Raw genomic sequence first — 20,708 nt, 5'->3', positions numbered from 1 at the left:
TATGTGGGATCGAGAATAATGGGAGGCATAGTATGTGTGAAGTAATGTGGAGTAAAGCACATGGGATCGATAGTGATGAGGGAGACTCTGCCTCCACTTCCACTCCTCCCTGCCAGGCCCCGGATGGAAGATGGCGTCGTAATGTTGCCCTTTTGAAGCCTCCCAGTCGCGTTTTTACCTTATCTTCCGCACCTGCTCATCCCTGAGACGCTCTCCTCTTAGTATTGCATTAATGGTAATGCATGCGAGGAAACTACCACGTATTAGCGATGGGTGAGTCAGGTTTAAGGCTGTAAGAGGTGATAGTGTCTGGGTGGAGGGGGAAGGAAGGTGCCCGCCATTTGTTTGTCACCGAGTCTGCCAATCCCATTTTTCTGAGATACCGCAGTAATGAATCATGTTTCGGCGAATAACCCCTTGTTGGTGTATCGTTTCAGGTTCATCGAGAAGCACCAGACCCACAGCTACGAGGTGAGACAGGTGTGGGGGGGCAGGTGAGGCGGGCCAGACACCAGCCCTTCTCCCTCCAGCCCCCACGCGTCCTCTCCCTCTTCTCTAGTCGATATTCCCTTGAAAATTGTCCAGGCTAAACCTCGTCCCAGAGTCCTACGGTAGCCGAGATGAGCAAGGTCAAAGGAGGGCGGCTCTCACCCCTTACCTGACTCACCTGGATGACTGCAAGCTGGGGGAGTTCTGGCCTTAGCTGTCAGGACTCCGTGACTCCTTCAGTCCCCTGCTTGTGTCCTCTTAACCCAGATTCCTACGAGGCATCCCGTCATTTTAATTACTCGTTCAGCAAACCCCCTCATCATTTGCTGTGTTGTTATGGTTCCAATGCTCCTAATCTTGCAGAACAAAGCCTCCATGATGAGGAAACCTGGATTTGTATTAGGCTTCACATCATTTTCGTTGTTTGTACTGCCAACTCCTTTCTAATTTGCCAAGATTTGTCCCTCCAATGTTCATAATCTTGCAGAACAAAGCCTTCATTGTGATTAAATCCCGAGTTAAGAAGAGGTACATTGTGAGGCTTTCTGTCATCTCAAATACCTTTTCTGCAAATTCCCCTTATTATATTTGTCCTTATCATAATCTTGCAGAACAATGCCTCAGTATTCAGAATTTTCACTAATGCATTAATTGTCTTTGGACCAGCAGTTATGTTTTTGTGTACATGGTGGCAACTACCTCTGTATTTGACAGTGATAACATAATAACCATGTTTTAAACTTGTCATTGTTTTGAAGGGAATTGTTTAATTTTTTTAAGTTGAAATTGGGTTTTTCTTTAACTTTGCAATTGATTTGAATGTATTGCTCATATTTACTTGAGATTATAGGTGATTTAGTTTTCAAGTTATTGTTCTGAGTTTTTTTTTTTGTTGACTGACAAAATACGACTATAATAGTTGTTACTGTTATTGTTTGTGGTAATATGTTTAACATACTTAGAGGCCACCTTTATTTTCACCTTTAATTTCACCTTCCCTCCCAGAATTCAAAGTACAGCAGCAGTAAGTACAGGTACAGCAACCATGAGAAGAGTCGGGATTCACCTTCCACTAACTCTCTCCGCTCGTCGTCACCAGACTCGAGGTCACAGTCTCCACGCTACCATAAAGGTTAGCTGGCTTTCCTTGTTTTCAAATTAACCATTTTATTAATTTTTTTACTCGCTTGTTCTTTAGTAATTCTCGAGAAATTTGTGTGGGTTTATCTTGTTGGCAGTTCACATCTTCAAACCACTTATGGTTGGAATTCAAACATCCACTCAACGAACTTACTCTAATTGTTCGTCAGGTCCAAGTAATTGTGGGGAATAGAATTTCAGAGTGGATTTCCTCTTGGTTATATAAGTAACCCTTGAAGCTAACTTGTCTTTCATCTATTGTCTTTTCACCTCTTTTACATTGTTGCATGACAAAACTATCGGCAATGAAATCTGTAAGACCTTGTGATTGCTAAGATTGACTGAAGAGAAAATTTTTCTAGTGTCATAAAATAAGCTTATCGTATGTAATCACCTTTCTACTCATTAACAAATTTTTAAATGGCACATGGCAGTTTCATGATGGTGATGGTAGAAGTAACACTCCTGACCCTAGCTGGTCTGTACAACCATGCTGCTGCTGTGCATTATTTGTCAATCTCCAAATTTGTCATGGACATTGCCTTGCATAACATGATTGCAGTGCCATGTTGTGTAGTACATGCCTGACTTGGTATCTTTATGTGTGGGGATGTCAAAGACACAAGAGCTCTTGAAGGCATTATTGCAGTGCCTAATTATTAATCAGTCAAGATCTCTAACACAACCAAACCATTCATGCAGTCTCTTCAAGTGTATTATATGCCACCCTTTTGCATCTGTCATTGATTAACTCAAAACTCGTGGTTTATTTTTTTATATACACTTGTGTCTGTGTCGGAGATATGTGAGGCAATGATGTTTGAATTTAGTATCATGAAAAAATTTGCAGAGACCATGACACCTCAGTTGTTGTATATAGTCATGTTTCTTGATTCAATTTTGAGCTATCATGGACAACTGACATGTCTTACATAACTTCGATGGGTTGTCAGAAATGGTTATCACCAAGAGATACAGTGAACTCTTAAGTAATTTCTTACTTTAAGGCAGATGTTAGTATATATAAAAAAACATTTGTGTTTCTCAGAGATGATGAATGTTTTACTTTTTATTCCATCACCATAATCAAATACCACAATACTTTATGGGAAATTTTCTTAGGAACTTGTTCCAGTAAAGATCAGAGTGTATTTTCTTAGGAACTTGTTCCAGTGAAGATCAGAGTGTATAGTCAAAATGTTTTTGTGTATTTGTACTGACAGTGTGAACGACTTGAAATATACTATGATCTCTGCCATCATGACAATTTAGTTTAATGGTCCTCTGCAGATAGCTGAAGGATGCAGGTAGTTCATGCTCCATATCAAATGCTCACTCAGATATATAATGCCACTTTAAACTTTGTTGTGGTGGAAAAGGTACATGTACAAATGACATGGACTTGGTATTGGTTAAGAGGATAATAGAGCATGGTTTCTTCCTTTCACTCCTTTCTCTTGCATTTCCTTCTTATTCATGATTCATGATAGATAATAATATAATTGTGTGAGAGAAACGCTAATCACTGAAAGAGATGGTAATGATAAGTGGATTGTGGCTTCTTTATCATGTGAGACTTATTATCTGTTCTTCTATTAAGACAACTGGAATCATATTCTAGTAGTTGCTGAGTGTTGTCTTTACCTCTTTACCTGTGTTTATTTTTGTTCATGAATTTCTGTTACACACTTATGAATCAAGTGATGGTTCAGAATTCTTTGGGATTTCATTGGAACCATTTATTGTTTCAAATGATTATGAATGCTTTATAATCATGCTCCAGGGTTAGTGATTCAGTCCAGGGAAGATGTTATGAACATTTACAGTTTGTAAATAAGGATGTTTGTAGCTGTTGATGACCACAGCAGGACTTCAATGAACTGACTGACATGAAGCAAAAGAAATAACATTCAGATGATTTTTAGCAAACTTTATCAGAAATGAGACCAACAACTACATACGATTAAGTATGAAAGTTGTGTCCCTTCAGAGAGGTGACATAGTAAACTGTCACTGAATTGAAATTGGTTTCATGTTACTATATTGTCAAATTCTTGCTTGGTATTGTCAATATCTATCACAAATGCACACACACACACAACTGATAAGTCATCCTGGGTCAGTTTGTTAATTATTCCACAAAATGTTTGCTTGATATAGATTAGCTTGCAGTTATGTTTGTTTGACACATACATTAATTTTCTTTCCCTTTGTTCTATCTTTTGGTCCCACAGCCAGCTACTACAAGGTGCGTGAGAAGGAAAGGGATAGGGACCGAGACAATCGGGACCGGGATCGGGATCGTGAAAGGGACCGTGACCGTGATCGAGACAGAGATCGGGACAGAGACCGTGACCGGGATCGGGATCGGGATTACCACTACAGAGACCGAGGTACAGTGCCAGCTTTATCTTGTTTTATAGTTGTACTCTATGAAATGCCTTTAGGTATTATCTTTCCCTATGCCTGCCCTTAGTTTGATTTTATTGTCAAGGTGATATCACACCCATAGCTTGGATCATCTAATATTAAGTAACAAAACCCAAAATCATATTTTAATCACTATAAGGTTAGTTGTGTTTTCATCTTATTCCTTTTTCTATGCAGATGACAGCAGGTCTCCCAAAGAGCGTCGAAGAGAAGTTCGTGACCGAGACAGAGATCGGGAACGAGATCGGGATAACCGAGGAAACCATGATCGCATTAATTCCGTTGTAAGTAAATGCCATTATTCTTTAGAAGTGTTGCCATCCTGTAGTCTTTTGGAATGATATTTTAATCAAGATTTATTGTACTTCTATCTAATTCTTTCTATGAAGGATAGGAAATTATTTTATGGGTTTTCCCCAGAAGAATCTTTTCTATCATTGATGGATGATACAACAAAACAGTTTCAAATCTATTCCTTCTTTGCACACGCTTTTGTTTCCAAATAGCTGCATCATTTTCTTATCACTTCATTCAAATTTTATGATTGGTCTTTCCTTAATTAAGTTATTCCTTCTGCATTGTTCAGAATTTGGTATAATAACATTGTACATTATGCTATTGAAATTTGATTTACAAATGAGTTACCATCCTTAGCCCTTTCATTACTGATCTGTATGTTGCGCTGGTGAATTGTGATTTACAAACAAGATACCATCTCCAACCCTTTTATTACTGATCAGTTACCATAGTATTTAATGTAAATTTCCTCTGGGGGCTTATGAATTACTCCCATAAATCAAAGCTTAACTGACAATTCACAGGGCTTTATTTATTGATTTGTGTGATTTTAAGATGCATCATGACAAATAGACAAATTGTCACCAAGTCACATGTACTGCAAGGATTATGGGAGCGGTGTGAGGTGTGGGTGGTGATGCCATGCAGTATGTGATTGACACACACATGTTGTAGCATGTCTTTATCTCCGTCCAAGAGTGAGTCCCAGTGTGAAGTGATTCTTGAAATAGTTACAAGGGCCAGATGGCATCATAAGTGACTCAGATGAAGAATATTTCCCAGAGAATATTTGCGAGGTGATCAGTGATGAGGAACACCACCACCACCATTCTGTGATCCTACTCCTTTGCACTTGTGGTTTCATTTCACATATCTGAACATGTAGAAAAATTCTTTTAAGTGACTAAATACATGTGTAGATAAGTATAAGCTACACCAATGAAACTGGGAGAAGTGTGCAAGAAATTGTGTGGTTGATAGCAGGTTGGCATGTGTGGGGATCACACAATTGGTTCAGTGTGAATTGTACATCAATTAATGAGGATTAAGGGGAATGTGAATATGTTTATAAGTTCAGAAATTTGTAAATCAAGTTTTTTTTTTTTTTATGGTGACATTTACATTTGTTAAGATATGTGTACCAGATTGTGATTCTTTCTTAAAGAAAGGTAGCTCAAACAAGATTTTTTGTCAGTTCTCATTGGGGAAATTAAAATTCAAAGGAACAGGCTCCCATTCATTTAACCTGTTACTATAGTCTCTTTTCATAATGCACTGAGAATCCACCACCAGTATTCTTCCTCTACCACAAATGCATTTAAAATGAAATTATTGATATGGGGAACAAGTAGATTGCAGCAGTAGTTTTCATTGTCATTGATGTCTACACTCCAGCACCTTCTATGGAAATTAATTTATTTATTTGATCATTAGTGATCAGCAGCTTACTGAATGTTACACATACAACTCTAAACCTTCCTGAACAGCACAAGAAGGAGGAGAAGGAACGCTTGGCGAGGGTGGGGGACTGGTCGGAGCATGTAAGCTCTTCAGGCAAGAAATACTACTACAACTGCCGCACCGAAGTCTCTCAATGGGAAAAGCCCCCAGAGTGGCTAGAGTGGGAGAGAACACGTGCCAAGGAAACCTCCAACAGGTCACATGACAAGAGTTCCACCAGGCAAGGTAAGACCTGAGTTATCACCATGTTGATGGGAGAAAGGCTTATTCATAGGTAATCTTCCATTTATGCATGAGTGGTGATGATTAACACAGTATGCATGAAACATTGTAGGCATCCTTTTTAAAACTCAAGAATTATATCCCTATATTAAAAAAAAAAAAAAATTACATTGTTACTGACAATAGCCAAATCTCAGGATAGTATCAACATCACTTTAACATATCTTGTGCTTTTAGCATTACAAATTACCAGCAGATGTACTGTCCTCAGCTTTGAAGCTTTGAAGTTATCCAGACAAATTGGACTAAAGCCTGTTATTGATGGCACCCTCTTAAGTAGATCTCATATTTGTTGAGGTGTATTGAGTACTTGATTTTAGGTTTGTGTGTTATGTGTACTATTTTGGTACTCACCATACAAATCATACCAACATTGTTTATGCAGTTACTGCTGAAAAGAAGGATAATGAGACTAAAATAAACAAAATTTACAATAATATACAAATAATACAATTAGATTGCAACAATAACTGATGGTTAAAATAAGGAAAAGTAAGTTGTATTTTCTTAAGAGCTACTGTCATTTAGTAGTTTGCCTTGCCCACTGGTTAACAGGCCTGTATCCATTCAGTGGCATTAGATATTCTCACTGTTGTGCGTCACCATCTGTCTTACCTCTTGGAAAGGTTGTTTGAAATTACCCACCAAACATACATTTTCTCAACTCCATATCACTTGACTAATTTGTCTTTGCTATATGAGGACTGTAAGCATCCCTTTCCACATTGTTCACATTTTACAGACATTGTTGTTAGTATGTATGTTTTGTTCATTGTATAGCATGAACAACATGAAAACATAGGTATTTGCATTATTTCACAATATACACTATAGACGTCATGTTTTGTTAACATGTAAATATCCTTATTTTTATTATGTTTCACTATATACAGTATGGACATTGTGTTTACTTTGTTTACAACACACACACATCCTTGTGCACTTTATATTTACAGTATGCAAACTCCCTTGTTGGTGTTTTGTAAGCAAGACTTTTCAGCTGTCAGTGACCATAGAAATGCCTTCAAGTGAAATGACTAACATGGTACTGAGGAAATTATTGTCTTAAATTATTTTTAACAAAAAACATGGGAAAAGAGATGGCCATATACATGAATTAAGTTGTGTTTGGTGTAGGGCAGCTTGAGCAAGGGAAAACACATAAGGATTTTTGTGAAGGACAACAAATCAGACACCCTGAGATCTTTCTTAGGTTCATCATATTACATTAATTAGTAATTGAAATTATATTACTATCATTATTACAGAAGATTTGATAATAGGCTTAGGTGATCCAGCTACTAATCAACCAGTTATGGAGGAGGATGGTCTCACGTGAGGGTTGGTGTACTCTGCCTTGTGATTTTTCTTTTGTAGTCTATTCAAGAGTTATGATGGGCTGGGAACCTACTAACTTCCAATTTTCCTGTTTTCGAAATAGTGATGAGAATTAATAAGTGCAGTATTGATATTATTTGGCTTATTTTGGCTCATTTTTGCTTGCTCTGATCATATGATTGTCCCTTCTTGTGTTTCACATACTTCAGCTTGGTGTTCTTCCATAGCACACAGTTGCCTATTTTAATTTATTATTTTCATGCATATTTGTCTGTATCCCCAGTCATGGCAGCATGCTTTCCCTTAATGACAATGAACATATTAGTTTAGGATGACTGAAACAGATTGTCTATATACCAGGGTGACATTCTTCTAAAGGAGGTAGCCAAGATGGTATCTATATTCATAAGCATGAAACAAAACAAGGGTATCTTGTGAGAGTAATATGAGTTTTTACAAGGGGATACGGAAGACATGGGGATGAGGTTATGAGGTCCATCTCAGCCTTAGCATTTAAAACCAAATTAGTATCAGCAACTTTGAATCTGTTAGCACTGATCTAAAAATATTTTCAGATAAACATTCCAATCTGGGAGAGAGTTACCGGGAAGGCAGAGACATCAGGGACGGTGAGAGAGAAAGGAATGATCGTGATAGGAGAGAAGTATATCGAGGTGATGACATGTATGATAGAAGAGACACTAGAAAATATGGTCAAGGTATGTATGAGACTGTTTTGCAGCCCTTCATTAAGAGTAGTTGATGCACAGTTTGATGCTTAGGCAGCTTACTGTTGTGCTTTAAGTGGCTGACATCAATGTCAACCCTCAGCTTGTTTAGTAGCTTTTTTTCACTGTGTAGACTCCTTACAGATTTATTGTTTCACCATTGCTTGATGTTTTTTGATGACCCTTTTAAGTTCAGTCTTTCCACATCATTGTATTACTGCAAATGTAACTTTTAAGTTGCATTGATGGAATGCTGATGCCATATAGCATCCCTTCCCTTGAGACCTTTGATGTGAGGGTTTAGTTGTTACATCGAGTCTTGAATGGTGTTTGCTGTGTGCCAGATCCAGTCCCCATTACAGGTCCAGAAACATGAGCCAAAAGTTTATCATAGTATAACAGAGTCTGTGAATTCAATCATATCATTTGGCTCACTTTGCTGGACTTTAAATGTTAATAGAAGTAAAATCCAAGTGAGTTGCATGATTATTCTAGGAATCTTGTCATCAGGACTTGGAATAGGATTTCTCTCCTTTGCTGTGCTATGAATCTATAATTGTGTATTTACTGTAAAACTTTACAGAGGTAGGTGCAGCAGATATGGATATATCTTCAGGTGACAGCACGCCAACCTCTGAACACCTACACACGCGGGGAGCCACTACAGAGAACAGTCACGACGTCAGTGGAGCCACCGTGTCCCTGGCGACTACTTCAGGCGCGACCGTTACGTCCACTCATTCAGGCACAACCACGACACATATACAAAGTGGTTTGAGACCAAAACTTGGGCTGCTACCAAGTTCCCTACCCTCATCCTTACCCCTGCTAAGCAGTACTACTGTGGCTTCAACCTCAGGCACCAACACCACCACCACTACCACCACAACCTCGTTAGCAAGCAGCATACCTGCCTTGAGTGGCTCCACCTCCATGGCAGTACCACAGCTACTAAATCTCCATCCCCGCCTCATGACGCTACCAAACTCCATGAACAAAAGTGGAATAGATATGGACACCACAAAGACTGTGAACTCTAATAATTCTCATACTCATGATGGAGAAGGAATCATAGTGAAATCACAGCTAGAACCATTAACAATATCAGCAAATAGTAATAACATAGGTGGAGGCCCCCCAACACCAACACATTCAGAAAACCAAGATGGTATTGACATCAGAAAAGGTGAGTACTTGACACTTATTTTGTTAATAATTGCAAAATTGTGATACTAAGTTGCAATATTTTCTTATAATGTTTTATATGCATGTTTCAAGCTGCTTAAAGAAACTATTAAATTTATAAAAGTGCAGTTATTATTATGGAGTTTTTGACAGCTCCTGAGGTCATTTTGTCCTCGTATTCCTGCATTACAAGTTTTCCCTCATTACATCAAATTTAAAATAATTTTCCAAGGTTGACTAGAAAACATAATTTACATTATGATTTCAAGAAAACTTATATGATGTAATATTTTGATTTACATAAAATTATTTTGCCAGTTTATATTTTAAGCAAATTATGTATTGTTTGTAGCTTATTATGTGTTTCATGTTTCAGTGGGGAGCCCAACCAGCAGTATTAACTCCCTACAGTCACTGACCCAGACAGCTGGAGGATCCTTAGCTGGGCTCAGGCCTCTTGTGCCTGCCCTCACCCCTAGCCTCGCTAACTACTACAAGGAGACCCTCATTTCACATGTACAAAATTGGCCAGCAGAAGCCCTTGAAAAGCCAGTGAGTTTGAATTATGATTGCTAATGATTAAGTTTTTTGTCTTGATTTTTAGTTGCAGATGTAATGAATTAGGCTGTAGGGGCTGTGGAACATGTCATGTTTTGTGTTTCTGGTTCAATGGTGAGAGTGATAACTTGTTCTGGAAAGTCCTTTATTCTGACAGTGGATTCCATTTTGTGAGTTGCTTTCCTTCTTTCTTCGGAGATCATAATATGATGTGAACATTTTGTTTTAGAAACTGGTGTCTCACTAAACCAGGACTTTTCATTCATTATCTACTGCTACTTTATTTTGAGTGAGACATGAGATGAGTAAATAATTATTAATTTCAAGTGAAAAGTTTAATTTATTAGAATGTATAACAGTTTTAGGCTACAATTTGATAATCAGAATCAAATTAATAAGCAGAAGTGAGAGAGGTATGAGAAGATGGTTGAAAATATGGACTGACTGTTGTTAGTTATCCTCTTTGAAGGGAATAACTAAATAGAGCAAGGTATTAAAAAATACAATAGACAAAGGAGGAGAGGCAGTAACTTTATTGTATAGACAAAATCCTTAGGAGGAAAGTAAATGATGAAACGCCTCCAACATTCAAGTGATCTTAGGTAATGATACATTCAAAATGTGTAGGTTGTATAATTAAGAAAGTTTTTGGATTGCTGATAGAAAAGTTTAGAAGGGTATGTGAATAGTGTTCTATTGTTGATCACTTAGATTAAGGTAAAGATGATGATAATATAGTGGTACTGATAATTTATGGAGCTGAAACATGGAATGTGGGGAAATGAGATAGAATGTAATAGAGATGGCTGATAGAATGGGAAATTAAATCTGAAGGACTGGTGTTTAAGAGATTTGGCTGATCCAGTAGAGCAAGGGGCATTACATTAGTTTGGGCATGTAGAGAAGCTAGAAGAAGAGTGATTGGTTAAGATGAAAACTGGTTTGAATGTGTGTTGCAAGTCTTAAAGTAAAATTATGAATGGGATGGATGAATGATGTGAGGGGAATGTTTGATGCATGAGAGATGTCTGAGAAGCAAGGAAGAATGATAGCATGTGATGAGGCTGAATAGAGAACAGTTGTGGATGCTTCTAGAGCATCAGCAAAAGGTTCATAGATCATTCATATGAACATATCAGATGCAAAAAGTTCATTACCATTTATCTGCTTTGTTCATACCACTTTGAAGTTTACTTTTTTGTATCATGATAATACATGGTACATAAGTTTTAAATGATGACTTAGCTTTTTACTTCCTTATCCTCAGTAATATTTGTATTGTTTGAATCAGGCCCAGAGGCTGTCTGAAGAAGCTCACTCTGTTGGGAGTCTGGTGATGACGCGGGTATCTGCCGAGCTCAAGATGGCGCGGTCCCTTGTACGTCTGGCAGAGATACAGGCCACACTCCATGAACAAAGGTGAGATTTTTGTATTTGTTTAATTGCTGTTTGAAAAATTATTGTTGTAGTGTAGACTTATAAGCAGTATTTACCAATCTGATCTTGTAAAACCTAACAGTGCACAAATTAGTGGAATTGCATTGATGACTTGGGTGGAAGGGACGATTACTTTGTGATAGAAATATATAAGAAGTTACAAGTATTTCATATTTGCACTTTGTAAATAAGAGATTTTCATATGAAGATCTTTCATTCAGACTGTCCATTTGACTTCTATTCTTTTAAATACTTAGCAGGGATGAGGATATTTGTCTTGATACACACACACACACACACACTTTTATTGTATTTATATCTGGCTTGTCTCATAGTAGTATTCAGATTGTCTTCTTTTATTCATCGATCTTTAATTCTGGATTGTTTTATTTCCTTCTGGAACTTTCTTCCAAAGGAATGGCTCCTTCATTAAAATATTTATTTCCTTTTGGTGGACAGTCATTAGTGTCATTAATCCTCTCATTTGTCTTCCACATTTTCCTGCTCAATACTCACATTTTACTAAGGGTTCTCCTTAGCACTCTTATCCCAATAGTCTTTATTTGCACCTACCCATACACTCCATTCCTTCTTCTTACAAATACTTCATTCCTCATTCTCTTATTGCAGCCAAGTCATCTTTGTTTCTTTTCACCCAATCCAACACTCCACACTACCCTCCATTGAGTTTTCATACCATATCTCACATACCGCAGACTTTGAAACAATTCACTGTCGTTTTGGCAGTATGACAAGGTATATCTTGCTATATAAACATCTAAGCACTGCACTACACTGCATTATACAGTCACCAAGTTTGTCCATGATGAGCTTAAAGTAGTTACAGTACTTACACTGGGGTCATACAAACATCCTTTTGTAAAAACTCTCAAATCACAGGAACATGGTAAGAAAGGCATGCCCAGCCCAAGAGTGAATCAGGGTGCTTTACTATGTATTTGGTGTACCAGTGTTCATGGGAATTACTTCTGTGGCAACAGTATGCTTTGCCTGTTGTGTTATCCATAACTCAGTTTAATGTGATCATAATACCTTATGCTACTTGAATATATTTTGTTATTAACTATGTACAGGTAGAGCTGGTGGTGGTAGTGTGATCATTTTTTTTTATGAAGTCTTGTATTGTTTCAGGATACTTTTTCTACGTGCTCAGAAGAGAGAACTGGAAGAAATGAAGGCACAGAATTCCTTCATGAGTGACACATAGTGTTGGCCTGCCTGTGATAGCTGCCTGGGTCAGTTGTCTTAGAGTAGACATGCCTGGGAATATTTATAAAGTGTTATATTTTCTTAATCATGTTCTAGGTGTGTGAACATTGGTGAATTCCAAAGTGTAGGGTGTAACAGTGTGGCGAAATAACAGACTGTGGGCCCCGGTGATGCAGGCACCTGCCTGTCAACTGCCTCCCAAGATCTGGTGCACAGTGTGCACTGCCACAGGCCTGGGCAACAGTGGCCCTCACAGGACATCCCCATCACCTCCCTTCCTGTGTGTGGCACAGACCATCCCAGGTACCCTCCACCAAGATCTCCAATGTCATCTGTGTTTCTCTGTGATGAATAACACAACTAGACACCTCTAAAAGGCTGAGCCTTGACTGAACAGCTCTGCCATGTCACAATGTAAAACCGGATATGTCAGAGGCTGGCACTGTATCACACTCCCTGGGGTCTGAGGCACACCCCCCACCCCTCCCCTGAGTACCAACTGTCCTCTTCCCTTCATCACACACACTTTCCTCTGCTGGGTGGGCTGTGTTGCTGCAGCTCTCTAGCTGAATAGGTTTGAGAAATTGTATTTATTGCTTTTACACATTTCAAAACACTCCCTTGTGAACCACTGTTCCTACCAGCTTGTTACTACTGTTAGGAGATCACAGTTCAGTACCACCAACTCTATTTCTTTGTTTTGGGAATAAGTTGGGAGAGTTGTGTGTGATGTTTCCAGTTCAGTAGTAGTGGTACACACAATGCCTATTTACTATCTGTAGTTATGGGAGAGAGTAGGTTTTTTTTTCTATTTTTTAAATGGCTTTTCCTTGATCAGTTATTTGTGTAAGTCCTGTGAATGTGATATTGTGTTCTTGGTGGCTGTCATTTGGTCCCCAGGGTTGGAAATGAGGCAGTGTCTAGAGAACAGGGATGGTGACATGTTCTTTTAGTAATCTTTCCTTTGCTGGCCAATGTCTCAGTCATCATAGTTCCAACTGGGCTGTGAAGAAGAAAAAATTGTCATATTCTTAAACCAGTTGTTGATACTTCTCATGAAGTAATATGTTGAAGTGTTGAATATTGGTGAACAGGTTAACAAGCATTTAGTTGAAAGGTTGTGGTCTTGCAGTGGGTGTGGAGGCCATCTGAGTGACGGAAAGCAACAACTCTTAATTGTTTTTATTTTTTCTGTTATTGGCATCTGTTTCCTGTCTCCAGTTTCTTGTCTTCTTGCATTCTTAGCATTACTTGAGTGGGACCCTGGTCTCAAGCAGTGAGCAGTTGTCAGCAAGGCCAAGTTCAGTCACTAGTTTCATATCAGGGATTTTAATTGCTTGCTTTCACAGGAATCTGCATCTCTTAATGCACTAAGACATTCTTGCAACCATTCATAAATATAATTTTTATTTAATTAAACTTTGTGAGGTAATTTTAATAGTTTGATGTGCTGCTTCTGCTGCCAAAGTTTTCCATGAAATGTTATTCTCAGGCTCAACAAATTTTGCTGATATAAAATTGAATGGCATGTGTGGTGTAGCTGAAGACAGGCTGGAAAAGAGAGAGGAAAGAGCTTGCAGTAACTTGCTTAAGTCCTGGCAGTGTGCCACATGATGTTGGCAATAGTGAAAACCTATTCAGATTTCCCAGCCACAATCAGTAGGTTGCAGAGTTACAATGGTGCTAAAGTATTTTGGTAATTGGCTGTTCACTGAGCACTGTGATTTGAGCAGCTGAGGGGCAAAAGTTTTGTATGCCTTGTACATGTTTTGACATGAATCTAGTCCAGAAATGTTACAATAGAGTTTGGTTCTTGTATCACTGCTCTGCCACCACTCACAGGAAGGTCCATATGCCCATGGGACCAGCAGCTGTTTGTGGATGAGAGAAGTATTTGTTACCCCGGCAGCACAGTGTGTGTAGCGAGCACCTAGTACCCCCCTTTACCCCCTGAAATGTTAGGTTGTCTTGGTGCCCAGCTGAGGAAGGTCTGCTTGGTCCACATGCTTTTGGAAGTGCATCAGAGGCTCACAGAATGTGGCATTGTTAAGTGGTGATCAGTATGTTATTACCTGTGCTTGGTGCCAGTCTGGAAGTATTAAGTTAAAAAAAAAATTATGTACCTTAATTTTCCTCTCCCCATTGTCCTCCCCTTAAGAATCAAATGTGAAAGTAGGGAATCAGTTTGTGTTACACTGGCAGCCAAGCTTGATTTGATCGTATGTTTTGTGTTGTCACAAAAGTGTCTTTAGTGATTCATATATTGGTTAGTGGTCGGCAAAAGCAGCAGCTCGAGCATCTCTTCAGTAATGTGACACTAATATCTTTGCATTCCATTTTTCTACATCCTTCTCTCTGACATGATTATATTCACTGTGTTAAACCTTGGTGTTGCTTCCTTAATTTCTCTGTGTCAGGTATGCCTTTGAACTATGATGCCCCTGTGTACCATTTCTTGTCATCATATATGTTTTCTTATGAACTCAACAGTAAAAGTGAAGAGGAATCGGGACATGTTTATTTCTTATCCCGCTCTGTTCAGTATTGATCTCTGTTGTCATGCAAAGTTCCTGTGATTCTCCATTGTGCTCACACCATAGATGCTTCGTTACTCAGCTGGTAAATTCACCACTTATTAAATCACAAAACATTGGTACCTCACTTGTTAAACTTTTACCTGGTTATATTTGTTTTTGCAGATTGTAACAATGTTGCTTAGTACATATTATGATTAATCTTTCTTGTAAATTCCTATTCCTTATAATAGCATGTCAGTCTGTTTACTAAGGTCATGATCCAGATATTGGTCAATGATATCCTCCGACGTTCCATATTTGTTGGCTATTTCTAGGTCTTCACCACCTTGGCAGGCTGGGGCAAGTTAACAAGAGGCTACGGATTATTTATGTAGACAGTCAGGTGAAGCATGGAGATTGTATTTGCATGCTTGTACATAATGTTTGCTAACTTTATGTACGCTGCATTTGTAGGCTTTGTATAAAAGGGGAGCTGACTTTCCTATAATAACATGTACAGTTGTCTGCAAGCATCCGTGGCCCTGTTTAACTGTGTCACCCATGTTGCCTCTTTGTGTTCACTTGTCGTTTCTAATACTTTATTTCTATATACGAGTACATTATCACCTATTTTTTGTACACTGAACTAGCTCATTTATACATAGAAAATTTGTTTCCCATCTTTGGTTGAATTTTGGAGTACAATGTGTCACTGGGTATGTGTGAAGTTCTTGATTGTTAAGGCTCATCATTGCCAGTGTGAAACACGAGAGAAGCCTCAGCACTGAGAGGTGTAGTGGCCAGGCTGTGGACAGGTGTCGTGTGGGAGCCCCACTCACCTTGGCAGCCTCACCCGCGCCAGACTGAAGGTTGCAGGACACAGATTCACTTTGTGTTGGTCTCCCCTTTTTCGACACTTGCTTTAGGCCAATTAGCCTAATTTTTGTAAATATCATTCCTTCTCAGAAAGGTTAAATAAATAAAGCTGAGCTCCATGAAGCTTTCTTTTTACCTTTAATAGGAAATCATGACATGGTAAATGCAGGAAAGTAACTAGTGGTTCATGTGGCACGGCACTCTGGTGAAGACATAGTGCTTAGTCTTTGCTTGGCACAACCGTAATACAAAACAACATCTGGCACTCTACTGGATTTGTGTACACTACATGGACAACCCATGTTACACATTAATTTAACTAAACATATATACTGTAGGACTCCTAAAGTGTATAGATGAGTTTTGTTGGTCTCAACAAATATTTGAGTGTGCATGTGTGTGAGGTGTTAAGTGTGTGTTGGGGTGTTGTTTCAGCTATCTCCCTTTTATGGGACATTGGCTTGGTATATAGACATAATTCCCAAGTATGAATAAATATATTTTCATATGAAATACTTGCACACTGAAGTGGACGGTCGCAATCACAGTACACTATACTGGCCACAGTGACTACTCTGAACACAATTCACTCTTGCTGCAACTTTCCCTGGCTATGAAGGAATGTTAATTTAAGTAATGACTGGCTGAAAGTGTGCCAATGTGAAGATCTTTGTGCAGCCCTTCCCAAGTGGTGGATCACAGTCATCACTTATGCAAAGGAATGCAAATTAAAGAAATTCATAGATAATCAACTTACCAATATATAAATACATAAAAACAATAAAATTACTGTTAGCATGACAAGCACAAAAGAAGAAGGCACTCAGTGCATACCTCTGGCAACACTTTACAATAATGTGCTATAGCAAAAAATTTTTGAATATGCATGAAATATGGCATTCTGTACTTATGTGGCTGGGAAAAGTTACACCTCAATAAATAAATAAATATATATATATATATATATATATATATATATATATATATATATATATATATATATATATATATATATATATATATATATATATATATATATAAATTTTTTTTTTTTTCCCAGAGCGCATTTACTCAAAATGTCACAGAATCCTTTAATAACTTCTCAAAGAAATGTTGCAAACAGGTAAACATAAATGTGGGTAAATCATAATCTCAGCAGAGGTGACAGTAAACTTCGAGATCCAAATCGAAGATAAGTGTACCCTGCTATACATGGAACACTAATCAGTGTTAATGAAACAGGCAGTGAACTAATTTCAAGATATGACTCTACAACTTCTTCCCTCACCGCTGCGGCTGAAGGACGGCGTCGACTCAGCAGCTTCACTGAGATTTACTCTTGGTCTGGAAGGGGGCAAGAAGGGTGGCCCTGACATAGGGAACGGTCCAGAGTCGCAGTGACAGCATGGCACCCAGGATGGACCCGGCCCAATACACCACGATGTACTCAGTGTTGGTGTGTCCCTGGCAGTTCCACTTGAGGCCCGTCGCCAGCACGGGGTTAAAGTAGCCGCCAGAATAGTCGAAAGCTGTAACAACCACCTCCATTAGTCTTCATCTACATAACTACATCTCCTACAACCTGCAGTAACAATATACAGTACCACAAAGGCTTAACAAGTATGAGCTAATATTCTCACCGGCACTCACCTAAGATCACAAGAGCGGTGGTGAAAAGGGAGTCGATGACAGAGGCATACTTAGGTCGGAGTTCACCCAAAGTCCTTGAGCAGAGTCTGGAGACGCAGGTGAGCACAGCTTCAATCAGAAAACCGATCACGACGGGCACCTGCAGGTCGGTTGAACACTCGGGCACCTGCATCTCTTCCTCCATGGCCCACAGTCGCTTCACCCACCTACAGAATCATCAAGCCGTTGTCATCATTTTCATTTAACATGTGCACTTAGCATCACCGTAACAATCGTTACCTAATTAATGCACGAAAAACTTCAAGACTCACCTGCACGAGATCACTGCTCCCGTTATCTGAGCAAGTATTTTAAGAAAGACATGCAGTGGGTTTGCTCCAGCCTCCACATACTGTTCCAGGAGCATGTAGGGACACGCAGTCGTAGCGCCCCAACTCCGCTCCCGCCACAGAATCAACAGGAACACACACAAACTCCACGCCCAGATGCCAAATAACCTGTTGACTGCGGTGAGAAATATACATTAATTTTATGATTATTGCATGAATCGTCAATTAATGATAAAGAAGAGTACCGAGAAGCAATCGCATAACTCCCTAGATACAGTGTTCTATTTTTATGCACTCACCGAAGGCTAGCTCATATGAGACACCGCACATCTCGGCGCAGGCCACCAGCTCCAGGAGGCAGCCCTTAAGCAGCTGGTTCCCGACCTTCCCGCTGAGGAAGTCGCGGACGATGTGCGACATCCATAGCTGCGTCGCGATGGTAAGCGTTGTCACCACGATGGACATCTCCTGCAGGAGGAAGGCGACACCGATGTACGAGGTTGTTATGAGGCAAGATCAATGAAGTTGCTAGATGAGGATGGTATTGCTCGAGAAGTGACTTGTGAGGACACGAGTATATAGTGTTAAGTGTATTCAGCCCAGGCGGTAGGATCACTGCTGAGCATCTGCTATAAGCCCTTCCCATGAAGTCACGGAGGAGGGGCCTTTCCTCTCGCTCACTTGTGATAGGCTGGCAGGAAGACAAGTGGCTGAGCAAGGTTTGGTGTAACGTGGTCATTTTACAGGATTCCATGATTTCAATCATTATTTTTTTGCCTTATATAAAAATTCTAACTTCCAAGATGACAACAAGAATTTATCTCTAATAAATATACTGTTACCGGACATAAAAAAAAATAAATAAAACAAAATTAATACAGATAAACAATAATAATAATCTTAATGTGCGTGGATGTGGTGTGGATACAGATAACAATAATATAAAAGTAATAATAATAATAATTAGTCTCGTACCATCATCAACTAAAAGGCAACCTTACTCTTTCCCTCTCCTCGATTTTGTAGCAAGACGGACGCCAGGTGCCAGGCGGAGAGGACTGCACCTCACTTCAGACCACACCTGCCCCTGCAGTCTCTCTCTCTCTCTCTCTCTCTCTCTCTCTCTCTCTCTCTCTCTCTCTCTCTCTCTCTCTCTCTCTCTCTCTCCTACACACAATGTTAAGATAAAGATGGATCATTGTACTTTGAACTCAAAGAACAATCAGAACAGGAAATGGACAGGTAACATGACCTAACAGGGACACGAATTTCCTTTGACCTCAGACTGTTTCATTGTGCAGATGGAACACACAACATGAGTCATATAATGTGTGTGCGTGCAACTGCATGCGTATTGAGTCAAGCATTACACATATTTACTTATATATACAATGGTGGTATAAAGTGCGTACAAATTTCATGTATTTGTAATTGGACTCAAGTTAAATATTTGCATGTTACTTATACTGTTAGTTTTCAGGCACGTACTGTATAATTCTGCGAGTATATTCGAATGCATAATGCAGCTACGTGGTACGGCGACTGATGGCCAGGACGGACGGAGGTGAGGGCAAGGGATTAACGTTACAAAGGTGTGTCCTTTTGTTGGGGTAGGCCTGGTGGTCTGTGGTGAGGTCAAGTGAGGTGACTCGGGACCTTAATTCCAGCGACTTCTCTTCATGTGAAGACTGCGCGTAATTACAGTAAACACACACATAGCCTTTTGTTCCTATTAAGCTAATCCAGGCAGTAAGGTCGAAGAATGATTAGGGGAGCTTTTCATGCGCCTTTTCCCTTCTTATATTGCTGCTGTTTATTTTTATTTATTTTTATTTTTTTTTATTAAATTCTTATACTACACAAGATGTGTAGTGTTTTCTGTTAGAAATATGGGCTTGGGAATGACGTGGTACTGTACGTGTAGCCCGTGCGGTAAAACAATATATAGATTTACCTCTCCGTCAGGTGTTGAGAACAGTGATGATAAGTACGAGTAAGTCCGTCTTTCCTCCAGTTGTTGCGTCTGTGTCTCGTCGTTTATGTACATGTTTCACTAATTCGTCCACTTGATTTCCTTACTCCGCTCTCTTTTCCTTTCCCCCTTACGCGAGGCCTGCTTACATCAACAAAACAAGAAAAAATAAGTGTCTACGTATACACAGAAATGTACTTTATAATTTTACTGACCTTTCGTTCAACACAAAAAAATGATAGCACAATAATCTGGTTTTCTTAGAGATGCTTTGTCGAATCAGTTATTTCGTCTTCCTACTTTTTACTCGCCACATCGACACTCACGCGGGGCAGACAACGCGGGACTGACCCATTGGGAGAAAATCAGGCAAGACAAGGCCGCTTGCTAGCTCCCATCTATCTAATCACCGGCACATCAGTCAAACCTACATCTCTCCTTCGTTATCTTAAGTATCTCGTTAAGTATTATGAGTACTATCTGTCTGGCTCATATAAACACAAGCCACAGGTGCCATTCCTCACATACGTAGTGCAACCGGGAGACTGAAGAAGCTCTCGTCTTGGAGCAGTATCTTTTTGTCTGTTCGGCTCCGGAGCCGCTACAGATGAAGAAACGGGCTGTAGTGGTTGTTGTTGTTGTTGTTGTTGTTGTTGTTGTGTGTGTGTGTGTGTGTGTGTGTGTGTGTGTGTGTGTGTGTGTGTGTGTGTGTGTGTGTGTGTGTGTGTGTGTGTGTGAGAGAGAGAGAGAGAGAGAGAGAGAGAGAGAGAGAGAGAGAGAGAGAGAGAGA

At 39.4% G+C, this 20,708-nt stretch overlaps 2 protein-coding genes across 13 annotated transcripts in view; one reads left to right on the top strand and one right to left on the bottom strand.

Moving 5' to 3' along the window:
* The first annotated feature begins 107 nt into the window (after window positions 1–107).
* Window positions 108–16,086, top strand: LOC135103003 (WW domain-containing adapter protein with coiled-coil homolog). 6 transcript variants are annotated; one of them, XM_064008820.1, is made up of 11 exons: window positions 108–273; window positions 438–471; window positions 1,495–1,621; window positions 3,864–4,022; window positions 4,237–4,343; window positions 5,844–6,042; window positions 8,013–8,156; window positions 8,782–9,351; window positions 9,727–9,902; window positions 11,200–11,327; window positions 12,498–16,086. In XM_064008820.1, the coding sequence occupies exons 1-11, from the start codon at window positions 233–235 to the stop codon at window positions 12,571–12,573; spliced, it is 1,761 nt and encodes a 586-aa protein (XP_063864890.1). In that variant the 5' UTR covers window positions 108–232; the 3' UTR covers window positions 12,574–16,086. The 6 variants fall into 6 exon arrangements, with proteins under 6 accessions (XP_063864890.1, XP_063864887.1, XP_063864889.1 ...); XM_064008817.1 differs by having other exon boundaries at window positions 8,749–9,351; XM_064008819.1 differs by having other exon boundaries at window positions 1,495–1,623; window positions 3,857–4,022.
* The window catches only part of LOC135103006 (aquaporin-11-like), a 13,205-nt gene continuing 8,583 nt past the window's right edge, over window positions 16,087–20,708 (bottom strand). For 5 of the 7 annotated variants that reach the window (XM_064008835.1, XM_064008836.1, XM_064008833.1 and 2 more), the window contains exons 3-7: window positions 19,901–20,059; window positions 18,246–18,414; window positions 17,929–18,121; window positions 17,618–17,823; window positions 16,087–17,496 (exon numbers count right to left, since the gene is read on the bottom strand). In XM_064008835.1, coding sequence (XP_063864905.1) covers window positions 17,291–17,496; window positions 17,618–17,823; window positions 17,929–18,121; window positions 18,246–18,414; window positions 19,901–19,993 — 867 coding nt within the window. In that variant the 5' untranslated portion in view covers window positions 19,994–20,059 and the 3' untranslated portion in view covers window positions 16,087–17,290. Of the gene's footprint in view, window positions 17,497–17,617; window positions 17,824–17,928; window positions 18,122–18,245; window positions 18,415–19,900; window positions 20,060–20,133; window positions 20,280–20,708 lie in introns of those variants that run through there. The other 2 variants (XM_064008839.1, XM_064008837.1) reach the window with 2 other exon arrangements.

This window comes from Scylla paramamosain, chromosome 8, assembly GCF_035594125.1.
Source record: "Scylla paramamosain isolate STU-SP2022 chromosome 8, ASM3559412v1, whole genome shotgun sequence".
Classification (NCBI taxonomy): Eukaryota; Metazoa; Arthropoda; class Malacostraca; order Decapoda; family Portunidae; genus Scylla; species Scylla paramamosain.
Note: the sequence above shows the minus strand (reverse complement) of the source record. Positions and strands in the feature narration are given on the sequence as shown.

What these genes read in the sequence shown, in the direction of transcription:
- LOC135103003 (XM_064008816.1), top strand. Translation starts at nt 233, where the DNA reads ATGGTAATGCATGCGAGGAAACTACCACGTATTAGCGATGG. An exon ending in CTCCACGCTACCATAAAGGT is followed by an intron (nt 1,624 to 3,856) that starts TAGCTGGCTTTC and finishes CTATCTTTTGGT; the next exon opens with CCCACAGCCAGCTACTACAA. An exon ending in ATGATCGCATTAATTCCGTT is followed by an intron (nt 4,344 to 5,843) that starts GTAAGTAAATGC and finishes CTTCCTGAACAG; the next exon opens with CACAAGAAGGAGGAGAAGGA.